This window comes from Salvelinus alpinus, chromosome 25 (assembly GCF_045679555.1).
Source record: "Salvelinus alpinus chromosome 25, SLU_Salpinus.1, whole genome shotgun sequence".
NCBI lineage: Eukaryota > Metazoa > Chordata > Actinopteri > Salmoniformes > Salmonidae > Salvelinus > Salvelinus alpinus.
Window position 1 is genome coordinate 40,183,848 of NC_092110.1, and position 16,063 is coordinate 40,199,910.

Sequence of the window (16,063 nt, forward strand, 5' to 3'; positions counted from 1 at the left end):
GTGTGGGTGTGTTTACTACTCCTCTGTGTGGGTGTGTTTACTACGTCTCTGTGTGGGTGTGTTTACTACTCCTCTGTGTGGGTGTGTTTACTCCTCCTCTGTGTGGGTGTGTTTACTCCTCCTCTGTGTGGGTGTTTACTACCTTGGGTGGGGGCTCGGTGGTCTTGGAGTCGTATGGTGTCATGGATCGAGCTCTCTGTCTCATCCTCTCTCCCTCCTGCTCCTTCTCCATCCTGTGAATATCACTACACACACACACACACACTTTAAAGTCTAACATTTACACACATACCTGTCATGTATTTCTGCTGCTAGCATGCAATGATTGCGTGTGGCTGTGTGTGTGTGTGTGTGTGTGTGTGTGTGTGTGTGGGTGTGGGTGTGGGTGTGGGTGTGGGTGTGTGTGTGTGTGTATTTGTGTATGTACCTGAGCTTGCAGACCAGCTCTGTGAAGGAGGGTCGTGTGTGTGGGTCGTAACTCCAGGTGTGTGTGAGAAGTGTGTAGAGGGTTGGGGGACAGAGGGAGGGTTTGGGCAGACGGACACCACCCTCTAGTTGGTTGATCACCTCCCCGTTCTCCAACCAGAAGAACGGCTGTTGACCTAGGGACATCACCTCCCACACACACACCCCTGCAACACACACACACACACACCTCGTTATTACAAGCGCACACATGCGCACGCACACACCACAATGTTACGAATACACACACCTCGTTATTACGAACAAACAAAGGAACACAAACCATTGAACGATGAGTGACTCACCGAACATCCAGACATCACTAGCTGTGGTGAAACGTCTGAAGTTGATGGATTCTGGGGCCATCCATTTGATAGGTAATCTGCTAAGAGACGCTGCAGAGAAAACACACTATTTGTTTAAGCATCTGAACGCAGCTTTGGAAGTGTTTATGCGTGTGTGTATTTGTATGTAATTGTGTGTGTGTGTGTGTGTGTAATTGTGTGTGTGTGTGTATATTTGTATGTAATTGTGTGTGTGTGTGTGTGTGTGTGTGTGTGTAGTTGTAGGTAGTGCATTCGGAAAGTATTCAGACCGCTTGACTTTATCCACATTTTGTTATGTTACAGCCTTATTCTACAAATTACATTTGTTATTTTTTTCCTCAATCTACACACAGTACCCCATAATGACATTACAATACACCGTAATGACATCACAATACCCCATAATGACGTCACAATAACCCACAATGACGTCACAATACCCCACAATGATGTCACAATACCCCATAATGACAAAGTAAAAACAGGCTTTTTAGACATTTTTGCAAACAATACAATAAAAATAAAAACTGAAATATCACATTTCCATAAGTATTCAGACCCTTTACTCTGTACTTTGTTGTAGCACCTTTGGCAGCGATTACAGCCTTGAGTCTTCTTGGGTATGACGCTACAAGCTTGGCGCACCTGTATTTGGGGAGTTTCTCCCATTCTTCTCTGCAGATCCTCTCAAGCTCTGTCAGGTTGGATGGGGAGCGTCGCTGCACAGCTATTTTCAGGTCTCTCCAGAGATGTTCGATCGGGTTCAATTCCGGGCTCTGGCTGGGCCACTCAAGGACCTTCAGAGACTTGTCCCAAAGCCACCCCTGTATTGTCATGGCTGTGTGCTTAGGGTCGTTGTCCTGTTGGAAGGTGAACCTTTGCCCCAGTCTGAGGTCTTGAGCAGGTTTTCATCAAGGATCTCTGTACTTTGCTCCGTTCATCTTTCCCTCGTTCCTGGCTAGTCTCTCAGTCCCTCCCGCTGAAAAACATCCCCACAGCATGATGCTGCCACCACCATGCTTCACCGTAGGGATGGTGCCAGGTTTCCTCCAGATGTGACGTTTGGCATTCAGGCCAAAGAGTTCAATCTTGCTTTCATCAGACCAGAGAATCTTGTTTCTCATGGTCTGAGAGTCTTTAGGTGCCTTTTGGCAAACTCCAAGCGGGCTGTCATGTGCCTTTTACTGAAGAGTGGCTTCCGTCTGGCCACTCAACCATAAAGGCCTGATTGGTGGAGTGCTGCAGAGATGGTTGTCCTTCTGGAAGGTTCTTCCGTCTCCACAGAGGAACTCTGGAGCTCTGTCAGAGTGACCATCGGGTTCTTGGTCACCTCCCTGACCAAGGCCCTTCTCCCCGATTGCTCAGTTTGGCTGGGCGGCCAGCTCTACGAAGAGTCTTGGTGATTCCAAACTTCTTCAGGTGGCCACTGTGTTCTTGGGGACCTTCAATGCAGCAGAAATGTTTTGGTACCCTTCCCCAGATCTGTGCCTTGACACAATCCTGTCCCGAAGCTCTACAGACAATTCCTTCGATCTTATGGCTTGGTTTTTGCTCTGACATGTACTGTCAACTGTGGGACCTTATATAGACAGGTGTGTGCCTTTCCAAATCATGTCCAATCAATTGAATTTACCACGGGTGGACTCCAAGTAGAAACATCTCAAGGATGATCAATGGAAACAGGATGCACCTGAACTCAATTTAGAGTCTCATAGCAAAGGGTCTGAATACTTATGTAAATAAGGTATTTCTGAAAATGACACAAAAAAAATTAAAAATAATGTTTTCGCTTTGTCATTATAGGTTATTATTGTGTGTAGATTGATGAGGAATTGTTTTATTTAATCCATTTTAGAATAAGGCTGTAACGTAACAAAATGTGGAAAAAGTCAAAGGGGTCTGAATACTTTCTAAATGCCCTATATGGTTGTGTTAATATATTATATTATATTATAGTTACTATATATCACTATTATTAATGTTTGTGTTATTATATTATAGTTACTATATATCACTATTATTAATGTTTGTGTTAATACCTTTATAGTACTCTTCTTCTTCTACGTATCGTGACAGCCCAAAGTCTCCCAGTTTGACACAGTCTGCAGACGCCACCAACACGTTCCTCACAGCTATGTCTCTAACCAATCACAATAGAGAAATTGAACTATATTAACCAATCACAATAGAGAAACTAAACAATATCAAAAGATCCAATGGAGCCGTTAGCATTTCTAGGTAACAATTAAAGCAGCAATCAGCAGTAGAAAACAATAACAAAGTTTTCCCCGCCCCTGTTTTGGTAAAAAGCTGAGGGATGAGGGGGCTGGAGAAATGTAACCACTCTCAAATTCATAGACAGAACAATGGATGCAAGGACTGACCATCCATGATCTGAAAATGATCGTTTTAACCATGTTTGAGGCTATATATAGTGTTTCTTTACATTACCTTTTGTTTACAAGTAAAACTATAAAATAAGTTTATATTTTGGTTACGACAGTTCAACCAAGCTCACGAGTCATTTATACATTTATATATTCGTCAAGAATCAATATTTACATATCATTAATTTATAAATCCAAAAATAGATGCAGTAATGATACCGATTGCCCCTTTAAGTATCTTGTCCCCCCCCCCCCCCCAAAAAAAATGTAAGCAACAAAAAAGCTTCTTAGCAAAGAAAACCAACTTTCTCAAATAAGAATGTAGTAGTGGTCTGAGTGGGAAAACTGAAAACCAGCTGTTATTGGCAGAGAGGTTTGGAACTCTTTTTCTTATTGGACTATTCATTAATTTACCTCCTGATGATGTCACCAGGCCAGAACTCCATCCCACCAAAACAGGCAGAAATTTCAGGTAGGTCTTTTCAAACAGGTCTTTCACTAAAATGACATTATCATCATTTTCACCATTTCACAGTATTATTCCAACCTCATAGTGTGGAAATATAACACAAGAAAATCACACTTTTGTCTGCACTGGGCCTTTAACCAATCCACAATGCCGGGATGAAACCATATTAACCAAGGTTGACCAATAAGAGAGAAACACAGTCAGAAATGAATCATTCAGCCAATGAGGAAGCAGACTTTGAGGGCTGACTGCAGAAGTGGTATGATGCTTATGGGGCTGATGAAACAGGCATTCACTTCCTCTCTGGGTTAAAAGGGGAAATCTGCAGTTCAAACAACAACAAAGCAGTCACCCTGCCAGCTGAGGGGTTGAAGGAATTCATAGGAAAGCTGAGGGGTTAAAAATACATTTGTTCACAAACAGAATAAAAAGAGCTGATACGTTGGGTTCTAATGGAGCTGTTGAGCTCATGAGGCATTTAGAGGTTATTCATTTAAAATGGTGATTTCCCCTTTAAACTACTTCCTCTAAACAACATGACATTCAGATGTGCGAAGCCAGGAAAGCAGGGACGTGAATGTAGCGCGTTTGTTACCTGTGTACCATGTTCAGCCCCTCTAGGTAAGCCAGGGCTTTACAGACCTGTAGACTATACAGGACCAGAGTCACACTGGTCAGAGACCTCTGCTGCTCCACAAGGTAGGTGCCCAACTACACACACACACACACACACACACACACACACACACACACACACACACACACACACACACACACACACACACACACACACACACACACACACACACACACACACACACACACACACACACACACACACACACACACACACACACACACACAGAGAGATGTGGGTTATTTCTATACATTATCTTGCTCTACTCCTTGATGTGATGCATTCTGGGCCAGTGCGTGACTTCATATTTATGAGGTAGACTGGTGACATCACACAAAACCTCTGACCCCTCGTGAACTGGTCTCGGGACCCTCACCTCTCCGTACTCGTACAGCTCCATGACGATCCACACAGGGTCCACCTCAATGACGCCGATCAGACGTACAATGTGAGGATGATCTAGAGTCTTCATCAACACTGACAGAGACAGAGATACAGAAAGAGAGATAGAGAGAGAGAGACACAGATGGAGACAGAGAGAGACACAGAGAGAGAGAGAGACAGAGAGACACACAGATGGAGACACAGCGAGAGAGAGACAGAGAGAGAGAGAGAGAGAGAGAGAGTAATAACGTGGTTCACATTCGTGACGTAGTACGCCATTTTCAGGGACCACTTTTGGTTCAGAACTACTTTTGGTTCTTTCAGAACTACTTTTGGTTCTTTCAGAACTACTTTTGGTTGGCTAAAATGAAAAGAGTACTCACCAGCTTCACTCATAAACTTCTCCTTTACGTCAGCAGAACAGTCTTTACATGTCTTCACTGCTACACGTACACGCTCCCCTGTCTACATCACACACACACACACACACACACACACACACACACACACACACACACACACACACACACACACACACACACACACACACAGGAGAGGAATCCAATTTAGAAGAATTGAGTTGCAGAGAGGAGAATTGATTTTAGAAATGGAAAGTGATGTCAGAGCCAGCGGGGAAGTGATGTCAGAGACAGAGGGGAAGTGATGTCAGAGCCAGAGGGGAAGTGATGTCAAAGACTTGCCGGGCTTTTGTAGACTCCATCATGCACCTCTCCGAAGAAGCCCTCCCCCAGGATACGCCCCAGGTAAATTTCATCTCTGGAGAGGCTATACCTGCACCCTGATACACACACACACACACACACATTTTAAATTTGTGAACATGATATATAAAATAACTATTATTCCATCTCACTGAATCACTGCTCCTCTGTCATATCAAATCAAATGTATTTATAAAGCCCTTCTTACATCAGCTGATATCTCAAAGTGCTGTACAGAAACCCAGCCTAAAACCCCAAACAGCAAGCAATGCAGGTGTAGAAGCACGTGGCTTGGAAATGTGATGTCACTTACCAGAGTCTGGCTTCTCCTCGGAGATCTCAGCGTAGATGTCTGAACCTACAGGTAGATTAGGACTAGAATTAGATTCAGCACCAGATAATGTCTCTGTGTTTCTTAATTCTGATCCAGTGGACCTAAAAAGGGTTTCTGTTTTTTTTGCTCCTTTGGGTCCCCGGGACCAGTATGAAGAAATACAACTATAGAGAGAGGATTCGTTCAGGAAACACTCACCTTGTCTGTTGTTTACACTCACCTTGTCTGTTGTTTACACTCTTCCTGGGGACATCTTTACTCCCTCTGTTACAGATTCATTCATTCATTGAATTTATTAGAAACATTCTAAGTAGCAGGCTGCTTCAGAGACATTTACGTACATAAACAAATAAATGGTTGAAGATAAAAACACAATGAGGCGTGAAGTTTTATTTCCATTGTGGTCCTCTTGGAAAGTGTCTCACAGAGAGAGCAGTAACTGGAACAGTCTGGTGTGAAAACAACATGTAACTGACACACTTGCAGCTAACCGCATGCTAACACACACCATTCGACTGACTAACATAGCTAACCACATATAAACATAAAACATATTCTACTGAACCCACACAGAGACAGAGACAAAGACAATGAGAGGGAGAGAGAGAAACAGAGAGAGACACACACACAGAGAGAGATACAGAGAGAGAGAGAAACAGAGAGACACAGAGAGAGAGAGAAACAGAGAGACACAGAGAGAGACACGGAGAGAGAGAGAGAGACAGAGAGAGAGAGAGACAGAGAGAGAGAGACACAGAGAGAGAGAGAGACACCGAGAGAGAGACACAGAGAGAGAGACATAGAGAGAGAGACATAGAGAGAGAGAGAGACAGAGAGACAGAGAGAGAGAGAGAGAGAGAGAGAGAGAGAGAGAGAGAGAGAGAGAGAGACACACACAGAGAGAGAGACATAGAGAAAGAGAGAGACAGAGAGACACAGAGAGAGACACAGAGAGAGAGACACAGAGAGAGAGACATAGAGAGAGAGCGAGAGAGACACAGAGAGAGACACAGAGAGAGAGAGAGAGACAGAGAGACACAGAGAGAGAGACACAGAGAGAGAGACATAGAGAGAGAGAGAGACACAGAGAGAGAGAGAGAGACAGAGAGAGAGAGACACAGAGAGAGAGACATAGAGAGAGAGAGAGAGAGAGAGAGAGAGAGAGAGACAGAGAGACAAAGAGAGAGAGAGACAGAGAGACACAGAGAGAGAGAGAGACATAGAGACACAGAGAGAGAGAGAGACACACACAGACACAGAGAGAGAGACACAGAGAGAGCGAGACAGACACACACAGAGAGAGAGAGAGAGAGAGACACACACAGAGAGAGACACAGACACACAGAGAGAGACACAGAGAGAGCGAGACAGACACACAGAGAGAGAGAGACAGAGAGAGAAAGAGAGAGACCGAGAGAGACACACAGAGAGAGACACAGACAGAGAGAACAGACAGTGATCTCACCCTGTAGGGATAGCAGGCAGGGCGAAATTGGAGTCTCTCTCTGTGGGTTGAATCACATCAGACTTAACTTTAAATCTTTAGTTAGAGATGCTAACATTGCTAGGCTAACAGACTGTTTTCATTACGTAAGCCTGATTCTAGGCTAACAGACTGTTTTCATTACGTAAGCCTGATTCTAGGCTAACAGACTGTTTTCATTACGTAAGCCTGATTCTAGGCTAACAGACTGTTTTCATTACGTAAGCCTGATTCTAGGCTAACAGACTGCTTTCATTACGTAAGCCTGATTCTAGGCTAACAGACTGTTTTCATTACGTAAGCCTGATTCTAGGCTAACAGACTGCTTTCATTACGTAAGCCTGTTAGCGGTACCTTTGTTAGTTCTGATGATAAGGGAGGTGTGTGTCTCTGTGTCTCTGTGTGTGTGTGTGTGTGTGTGTGTGTGTGTGTGTGTGTGTGTGTGTGTGTGTGTGTGTGTCTGTGTGTTTCTCTGTGTATGTGTGTGTGTCTCTGTGTATGTGTGTGTGTCTCTGTGTGTGTGTGTGTCTCTGTGTGTGTGTGTGTGTCTCTGTGTGTCTCTGTGTGTGTGTGTCTCTGTGTGTGTGTGTGTGTGTGTGTGTGTGTGTGTGTGTGTGTGTGTGTCTCTGCCCCTGTCTCTCTCTGTCTTTGTCTCTGTGTGTGTGTGTGTATGTGTGTGGTACCTTTGTTAGTTCTGATGATGAGGGAGGTGTCAGAGGAAGTTCCCAGTCGACAGTAGCCGTCTATCAGGTCCGCCATGTTTTCAGCTGTAGCCAGACAGTCTGTGGTCACTGACAGAGGCTGTGGAGGGCACAGGTTAGTGTGTGTGTGTGTGTGTGTGTGTGTGTGTGTGTGTGTGTGTGTGTGTGTGTGTGTGTGTGTGTGTGTGTGTGTGTGTGTGTGTGTGTGTGTGTGTGTGTGTGTGTGTGTGTGTGTGTGTTTACCTGCTTGGCTCCCTGTATGTCAACTGTTAGCAGCGCTTGGCCATCGTTCTGCTGAGAGCATCTGATACTGCGGACCTGAGAGAAACTGGCCAAGCAGACAGGCTACACACACACACACACACACACACAGATAGAGAGAGAGGTACAAAGACAGAGAGGGACAGAGAGAGACATGGACAGGGACAGACAGGGACAGAGAGAGACATGGACAGGGACAGACAGGGACAGAGAGAGACATGGACAGGGACAGACAGGGACAGAGAGAGACATGGACAGGGACAGACAGGGACAGAGAGAGACATGGACAGGGACAGACAGGGACAGAGAGAGATATGGACAGGGACAGACAGGGACAGAGAGAGACATGGACAGAGAGAGAGACATGGACAGGGACAGACAGGGACAGAGAGAGACATGGACAGGGACAGACAGGGACAGAGAGAGACGGGGACAGACAGGGACAGAGACAGGGAGAGACAGGGACAGGGACAGAGAGATACAGGGACAGGGACAGAGAGATACAGGGACAGGGACAGAGAGAGATAGGGACAGAGGGGGACAGGGACAGGGAAAGGGACAGAGACAGAGAAAGGGACAGAGACAGAGAAAGGGACAGAGACAGAGAAAGGGACAGAGACAGAGAAAGGGACAGAGAGAGACAGGGACAGAGACAGAGACAGGGACAGAGACAGAGACAGACAGGTACAGAGACAGGGACAGAGAGGGACAGAGAGAGACAGGGACAGAGAGAGACAGGGACAGAGAGAGACAGGGATAGAGACAGGGACAGAGAGACAGAGACAGGGACAGAGACAGGGACAGGGAGAGACAGGGATAGAGACAGGGACAGAGAGACAGGGACAGAGACAGACAGGGACAGAGAGACAGGGACAGAGAAAGACAGGGACAGAGAAAGACAGGGACAGAGAGAGACAGGGACAGAGAGAGACAGGGACAGAGAGAGACAGGGACAGAGAGACAGGGACAGAGAAAGACAGGGACAGAGAGAGACAGGGACAGAGAGAGACAGGGACAGATAGAGACAGGGACAGAGAGACAGAGACAGGGACAGAGAAAGACAGGGACAGAGAGACAGAGGAAGACAGGGACAGAGACAGGGACAGAGAGGGACAGGGAGAGACAGGGACAGAGAGACAGAGACAGGGACAGAGAAAGACAGGGACAGAGACAGGGACAGAGAGAGACAGGGACAGAGAGACAGAGACAGGGACAGAGAAAGACAGGGACAGAGACAGGGACAGAGAAAGACAGGGACAGATAGAGACAGGGACAGAGAGACAGAGACAGGGACAGAGAAAGACAGGGACAGAGAGAGACAGGGACAGAGAGACAGAGGAAGACAGGGACAGAGACAGGGACAGAGAGGGACAGGGAGAGACAGGGACAGAGAGACAGAGACAGGGACAGAGAAAGACAGGGACAGAGACAGGGACAGAGAGAGACAGGGACAGAGAGACAGAGACAGGGACAGAGACAGGGACAGGGAGACAGAGACAGGGACAGAGACAGGGACAGGGAGAGACAGGGATAGAGACAGGGACAGAAAGACAGAGACAGAGAGACAGAGACAGGGACAGAGAGACAGGGACAGAGAGACAGGGACAGAGACAGACAGGGACAGAGAGACAGGGACAGAGAAAGACAGGGACAGAGAGAGACAGGGACAGAGAGAGACAGGGACAGATAGAGACAGGGACAGAGAGACAGAGACAGGGACAGAGAAAGACAGGGACAGAGAGAGACAGGGACAGAGAGACAGAGGAAGACAGGGACAGAGACAGGGACAGAGAGGGACAGGGAGAGACAGGGACAGAGAAAGACAGGGACAGAGACAGGGACAGAGAGAGACAGGGACAGAGAGACAGAGACAGGGACAGAGAAAGACAGGGACAGAGACAGGGACAGAGAAAGACAGGGACAGAGACACACACATATGCATTTACTTTGAACAGTTCATTGTGTTTGGTTTGAGTGCAGGGTAATTGTGGTTTGACCCTGAATGGTTGTCTGATTCTCGGAAATGTGAAGAATGATAAGAGTAACAACTACCAAGAGTTTAGTACTGTCTGAATGTTAAGAGGAACAACTACCAAGAGTTTAGTACTGTCTGAATGCAAAGAGTAACAACTACCAAGAGTTTAGTACTGTGTGAATGCAAAGAGTAACAACTACCAAGAGTTTAGTACTGTGTGAATGCAAAGAGTAACAACTACCAAGAGTTTAGTACTGTCTGAATGCTAAGAGTAACAACTACCAAGAGTTTAGTACTGTCTGAATGCTAAGAGTAACAACTACCAAGAGTTTAGTACTGTCTGAATGCTAAGAGTAACAACTACCAAGAGTTTAGTACTGTCTGAATGCTAAGAGTAACAACTACCAAGAGTTTAGTACTGTGTGAATGCTAAGAGTAACAACTACCAAGAGTTTAGTACTGTGTGAATGCTAAGAGTAACAACTACCAAGCGTTTAGTACTGTGTGAATGCAAAGAGTAACAACTACCAAGAGTTTAGTACTGTGTGAATGCAAAGAGTAACAACTACCAAGCGTTTAGTACTGTGTGAATGCTAAGAGTAACAACTACCAAGCGTTTAGTACTGTGTGAATGCAAAGAGTAACAACTACCAAGAGTTTAGTACTGTGTGAATGCAAAGAGTAACAACTACCAAGAGTTTAGTACTGTGTGAATGCAAAGAGTAACAACTACCAAGCGTTTAGTACTGTGTGAATGCTAAGAGTAACAACTACCAAGCGTTTAGTACTGTGTGAATGCAAAGAGTAACAACTACCAAGCGTTTAGTACTGTGTGAATGCAAAGAGTAACAACTACCAAGCGTTTAGTACTGTGTGAATGCAAAGAGTAACAACTACCAAGAGTTTAGTACTGTGTGAATGCAAAGAGTAACAACTACCAAGCGTTTAGTACTGTGTGAATGCAAAGAGTAACAACTGCCAAGAGTTTAGTACTGTGTGAATGCAAAGAGTAACAACTACCAAGCGTTTAGTACTGTGTGAATGCTAAGAGTAACAACTACCAAGCGTTTAGTACTGTGTGAATGCAAAGAGTAACAACTACCAAGAGTTTAGTACTGTCTGAATGCTAAGAGTAACAACTACCAAGAGTTTAGTACTGTGTGAATGCAAAGAGTAACAACTACCAAGAGTTTAGTACTGTCTGAATGCTAAGAGTAACAACTACCACGAGTTTAGTACTGTGTGAATGCAAAGAGTAACAACTACCAAGCGTTTAGTACTGTGTGAATGCAAAGAGTAACAACTACCAAGAGTTTAGTACTGTCTGAATGCTAAGAGTAACAACTACCAAGAGTTTAGTACTGTCTGAATGCTAAGAGTAACAACTACCAAGGGCTGAGTGTGAATGTTGTGTGTGGTTAGGGCAGGATGGGACATTCCAAAAGGGTTCTTCAGCTGTCCCCATAGGAGAACCCTTTTTGGTTCCAGGTAGAACCCTTTTTGGTTCCAGGTAGAACCCTTTTTGGTTCCAGGTAGAACCCTTTTTGGTTCCAGGTAGAACTCTCTGTAGGAAAGGGTTCTCCGTGGAACCCAAAAGGGTTCTCCTATGGGGACAGCTGAAGAAACGTTTTAGGTTCTAGATAGCACCTTTTTTTCCCCCTAAGAGTGTACAGGTCTATGGATGGGGCAAATATGTTGTTTGCCAACTACAACTCACCACAGAGTTTTTATCTGTACGTTGGCGGATCCCCTCAGGCCCAATGACCAGGTCCACCGCCAGACTCCAGCCTTGCTGGAGAGAGAGACAGAGGGACAAGGGTTTGAGTGGAGAATAGGATTCAGGGTGTGTACTCTATGTGTGTGTGTGTGTGTGTGTGTGTGTGTGTGTATGACTCACCACTAACTGACAGGTGAAACTCTCCTGTATGTAGTCATAGCAGTCTGCTAGCGTGGTAAAGAATTTCACAACACACTCCTCCTCCTTCAGACACGAGTACCTCTGGAACGTCTGTTGAATCATCTTACGTAGAGCCTTCGACTGGGGATCAAAACAGATACAGTGAGCTCCAAAATGACTGTTTCCCATGACTGGCAATGCACAAACAATACGTAAAAAAAAATATAAACAATAGAATTATAGAGAGAAACTCAAAATACCAACATGTGAGAAATACTGTATTTTATTAATCTTTCAATGGAACCAACCAAAATCATTCAATTATTTAATACAAAATAAATTTAGCCAAAATCAAGGTTCCATAATTATTGGCACTCCTCATTTAGTACTTAGTGCCACCACCTCTGGCAAGGATAACCACATGGTGTCTTTTCCTGTAATGTTTGACAAGGTTAAGGAACACATTTGGAGGGATTTTGGACCATTCCTCTATGCAGATCCTTTCAAGATCCTTCACATTCTTGGGTTTGCGCTTATCAACTGCCCTCTTCCACTCAGACCACAGGTTTTTGATTGGATTGAGGTCCGGCGACTGAGATGGCCATGGCAGAACATTGATTTTGTTGTTACAGAACCATTTCTGTGTGGTTCTTGAGGTATGTTTTGGGTCATTGTTTTGTTGGAAAGTCCACCTACGGCCAAGTCCCAGCCCTCTGGCAGAGGCAACCAGATTGTCAGCCAAAATTGCCTGATACTTGGTGGAATTCATTATGCCATCAATCTTAACCAGTGCCTCTGGACCTCTGGAATTAAAACAGCCCCAAAACATCACTGACCCCCCCTCCATATTTCACCGTGAGTATGAGGTGCCTCTCCTTGTATGCATCTCTGTTTCGACACCAAACATGATGATACTGTACCTGACCAAAACATTCAATTTTGGTCTCATCTGACCAGAGCACCTTCTTCCAGTCATAATTGAAATGACGTTTGGCAAACTCCAAGCGCTTGCGTCTGTGTCTTGGGGTCAGAAAGGGCTTTCTTCTGGCAACTCTTCCAAAGAGCCTGTGGTTGTGGAGGTGGCGTCTTCTGGCAACTCTTCCAAAGAGCCTGTGGTTGTGGAGGTGGCGTCTGATGGTGCTTTTTGAAACCTGATGACCCCAAGACGCCACCAAGGCCTGCAATTCTTTTACAGTGATTCTTGGGGATGTTGTGCCTTCTCTCTCACCATCCTCCTCTCTATCCTGGGGGGCGAAATGAATTTGCATCCTCTACCCGTGAGGTTTTCAACTGTTCCATATCTTTAGAATGTTTTAATAATTGCCCTGGCAGTACTCGGTGTTTTTAAAACTGTATAAACTGCCTTAATTTTGCTGGACCCCAGGAAGAGTAGCTAATAGGACTCCATAAGAAATACAAATACAGTGGTATATTCAATCGTTTGTGGATCTTCTTGTTGCCATTAACAGATTTATGAAGGTCTACAACCATCTGTCTCTTTTGAACTGCCAGTTCTTTTGTTTTCTTCATGGTGTTGGATGACAGTGGGATATTACAGGCGTGTTACCTCATTTTTATACCTTAGTGAAACAGGAAGTGATGTAATGGCTTAATATAGTTCCTTAAGACTTAGATGAATTAAATTATATATTTTTTAAAGTGGTATTTTGAGTTTCTCTCTATAATTATATTGTTTATATGTTTTAAAGTATTGTTTGTGAATTGCCAGTCAGTGGTGCCAGTAGTTTTGGAGCCCACTGTATACATCAATTAATCACTTGTCAATACATTTATACACACACATCACCTATCAACACATGGTCAATACACATACACATATACACATATATATATATATATACACACACGACCGGTCAAAAGTGTTAGAATATCTACTCATTCAAGGGGTTTTCTTTATTTTTACTATTTTCTACATTGTAGAATAATAGTGAAGACATCAAAACTATGAAATAACAAATTAGTAACCAAAAAAAGTGTTAAACAATTGAAAACATTTTATATTTGAGATTCTTCAAATAGCCACCCTTTGCCTTGATGACAGCCTTGCACATTCTTGGCATTCTCTCAACCAGCTTCACCTGGAATGCTTTTCCAACAATCTTGAAGGAGTTCCCACATATGCTGAGCACTTGATGGCTGCTTTTCCTTCACATCCCAAACCATCTAAATTGGGTTGAGGTCAGGTGATTGTGGAAGCCAGGTCATCTGATCACTCCATCACTCTCCTTCTTGGTAAAATAGCCCTTACACAGCCTGGAGGTGTGTTGGGTCATTGTCCTATTGAAAAACAGATGATCGTCCCATTAAGCCAAAACCAGATGGGACAGTGTATCGTTGCACATGGCTGTGGTAGCCATGCTGGTTAAGTGTGCCTTGAATTCTAAAGATATCACAGACAGTGTCACCAGCAAAGCACCCCCACACCATCACACCACCTCCTCCATTCTTCACGGTGGGAAATATACATGCAGAGATCATCCGTTCACCCACACTGAGTCTCACAAAGACACGGCGGTTGGAACCAAAAATCTCAAATTTGAACTCCAGACCAAAGGACACATTTCCACCGGTCTAATGTCCATTGCTCGTGTTTCTTGGCCCAGGCAAGTCTCTTCTTATTATTGGTGTCCTTTAGTAGTGGTTTCTTTGCAGTAATTTGACCATGAAGGCCTGATTCACACAGTCTCCTCTGAATAGTTGATGTTGAGATGTGTCTGTCACTTGAACTCTCTGAAGCATTTATTTGGGCTGCAATTTGAGGCTGGTAACTCTAATGAACTTATCCTCTGCAGCAGAGGTAACTCTGGGTCTTCCATTCCTGTGGAGGTCATCATGAGAGCCAGTTTCATCATAGCGCTTGATGGTTTTTGCGACTGCACTTGAAGAAACGATCAAAGTTCTTGAAATATTCTACATTGACTGACCCTCATGTCTTCAAGTAATGATGGACTGTCGTTTCTCTTTGCTTATTTGAGTTGTTCTTGCCATATTATGGAATTGGTCTTTTACCAAATAGGGCTATCTTCTGTATACCCCCCTCCACCGTGTCACAACACAACTGATTGGATCAAAAGCATTAAGGAGGAAAGAAATTCCACAAATTAACTTAAGGAGGCACAACTGTTAATTGAAATGCATTCCAGGTGACTACCTCATGAAGCTGGTTGAGAGAATGCCAAGAGTGTGCAAAGCTGTCATCAAATATTTTGATTTGTTTAACAATGTTTTGGTTACTACATGATTCCATATGTGTTATTTCATAGTTTTGATATCTTCACTATTATTCTACAATGTAGAAAACAGTAAAAAATAAAGAAAAACCTTTGAATGAGTAGGTGTTCTAAAACTTTTGACCGGTTGTGTCTATCACTTATCAACACATGGTCAATACATCACTTATCAACTCATGGTCAATACATCACTTATCAACTCATGGTCAATACATCACTTATCAACACATGGTCAATTCATATATACATCACTTATCAACACATGGTCAATACATATATAGTTACATTCGCCAGTTTCTGTGTTGTTTTGGGTGTGTATGTGTGTGTTTCAGGATGGCTTCCTGGATTCCAAGAAGCTGATTGGCCCCTTGCAGATTGGCACTCTGACCTGCCTTCTCGTCAGGGGATACAGCTGTCTACAATTACCGACTCCTTCTGCAGCTTGGAAAGTCAGTGTTCCTTTGTTAGGAATACCTTCTTGGTATGTTCTGTACTGGTCTGTAAAGTTGTTGAAAGTATTCTGTAGCCGCTCCTGCAGAGGTATGTTTTTGCCATAGTACCTAGTGTTTTTTTTGTTTATTCAAATTGTTCACGGAGTTTGGTGACTTATTCTGTTTCATTTGTTCCCAGGGGGGAAGGGGAAGGCACCATGGGAGTGCTTAGGCAAGAGGCCTGCGGGCATACATATACCTGTAGTATTTACTATGTCTATGCACACTAGATAAGACCTGGGCGGACCATTCCCTGTATTTTGGTTAGCGCGCCAGGTGG

The 16,063-nt window shown here is 44.3% G+C and overlaps 1 protein-coding gene across 2 annotated transcripts in view; it reads right to left on the bottom strand.

Moving 5' to 3' along the window:
• ptk2ba (protein tyrosine kinase 2 beta, a) overlaps positions 1 to 16,063 on the bottom strand; it is a 51,922-nt gene that overhangs the window by 20,437 nt on the left and 15,422 nt on the right. For both annotated transcript variants that reach the window (XM_071366774.1, XM_071366773.1), the window contains exons 8-22: positions 12,042 to 12,182; positions 11,862 to 11,936; positions 8,152 to 8,253; positions 7,891 to 8,008; positions 7,190 to 7,229; positions 5,945 to 5,988; positions 5,704 to 5,748; positions 5,370 to 5,467; positions 5,052 to 5,133; positions 4,661 to 4,761; positions 4,243 to 4,358; positions 2,831 to 2,931; positions 771 to 860; positions 428 to 632; positions 143 to 245 (exon numbers count right to left, since the gene is read on the bottom strand). In XM_071366774.1, coding sequence (XP_071222875.1) covers positions 143 to 245; positions 428 to 632; positions 771 to 860; positions 2,831 to 2,931; positions 4,243 to 4,358; positions 4,661 to 4,761; positions 5,052 to 5,133; positions 5,370 to 5,467; positions 5,704 to 5,748; positions 5,945 to 5,988; positions 7,190 to 7,229; positions 7,891 to 8,008; positions 8,152 to 8,253; positions 11,862 to 11,936; positions 12,042 to 12,182 — 1,461 coding nt within the window. The remainder of the gene's footprint in view (positions 1 to 142; positions 246 to 427; positions 633 to 770; positions 861 to 2,830; positions 2,932 to 4,242; positions 4,359 to 4,660; positions 4,762 to 5,051; positions 5,134 to 5,369; positions 5,468 to 5,703; positions 5,749 to 5,944; positions 5,989 to 7,189; positions 7,230 to 7,890; positions 8,009 to 8,151; positions 8,254 to 11,861; positions 11,937 to 12,041; positions 12,183 to 16,063) is intronic.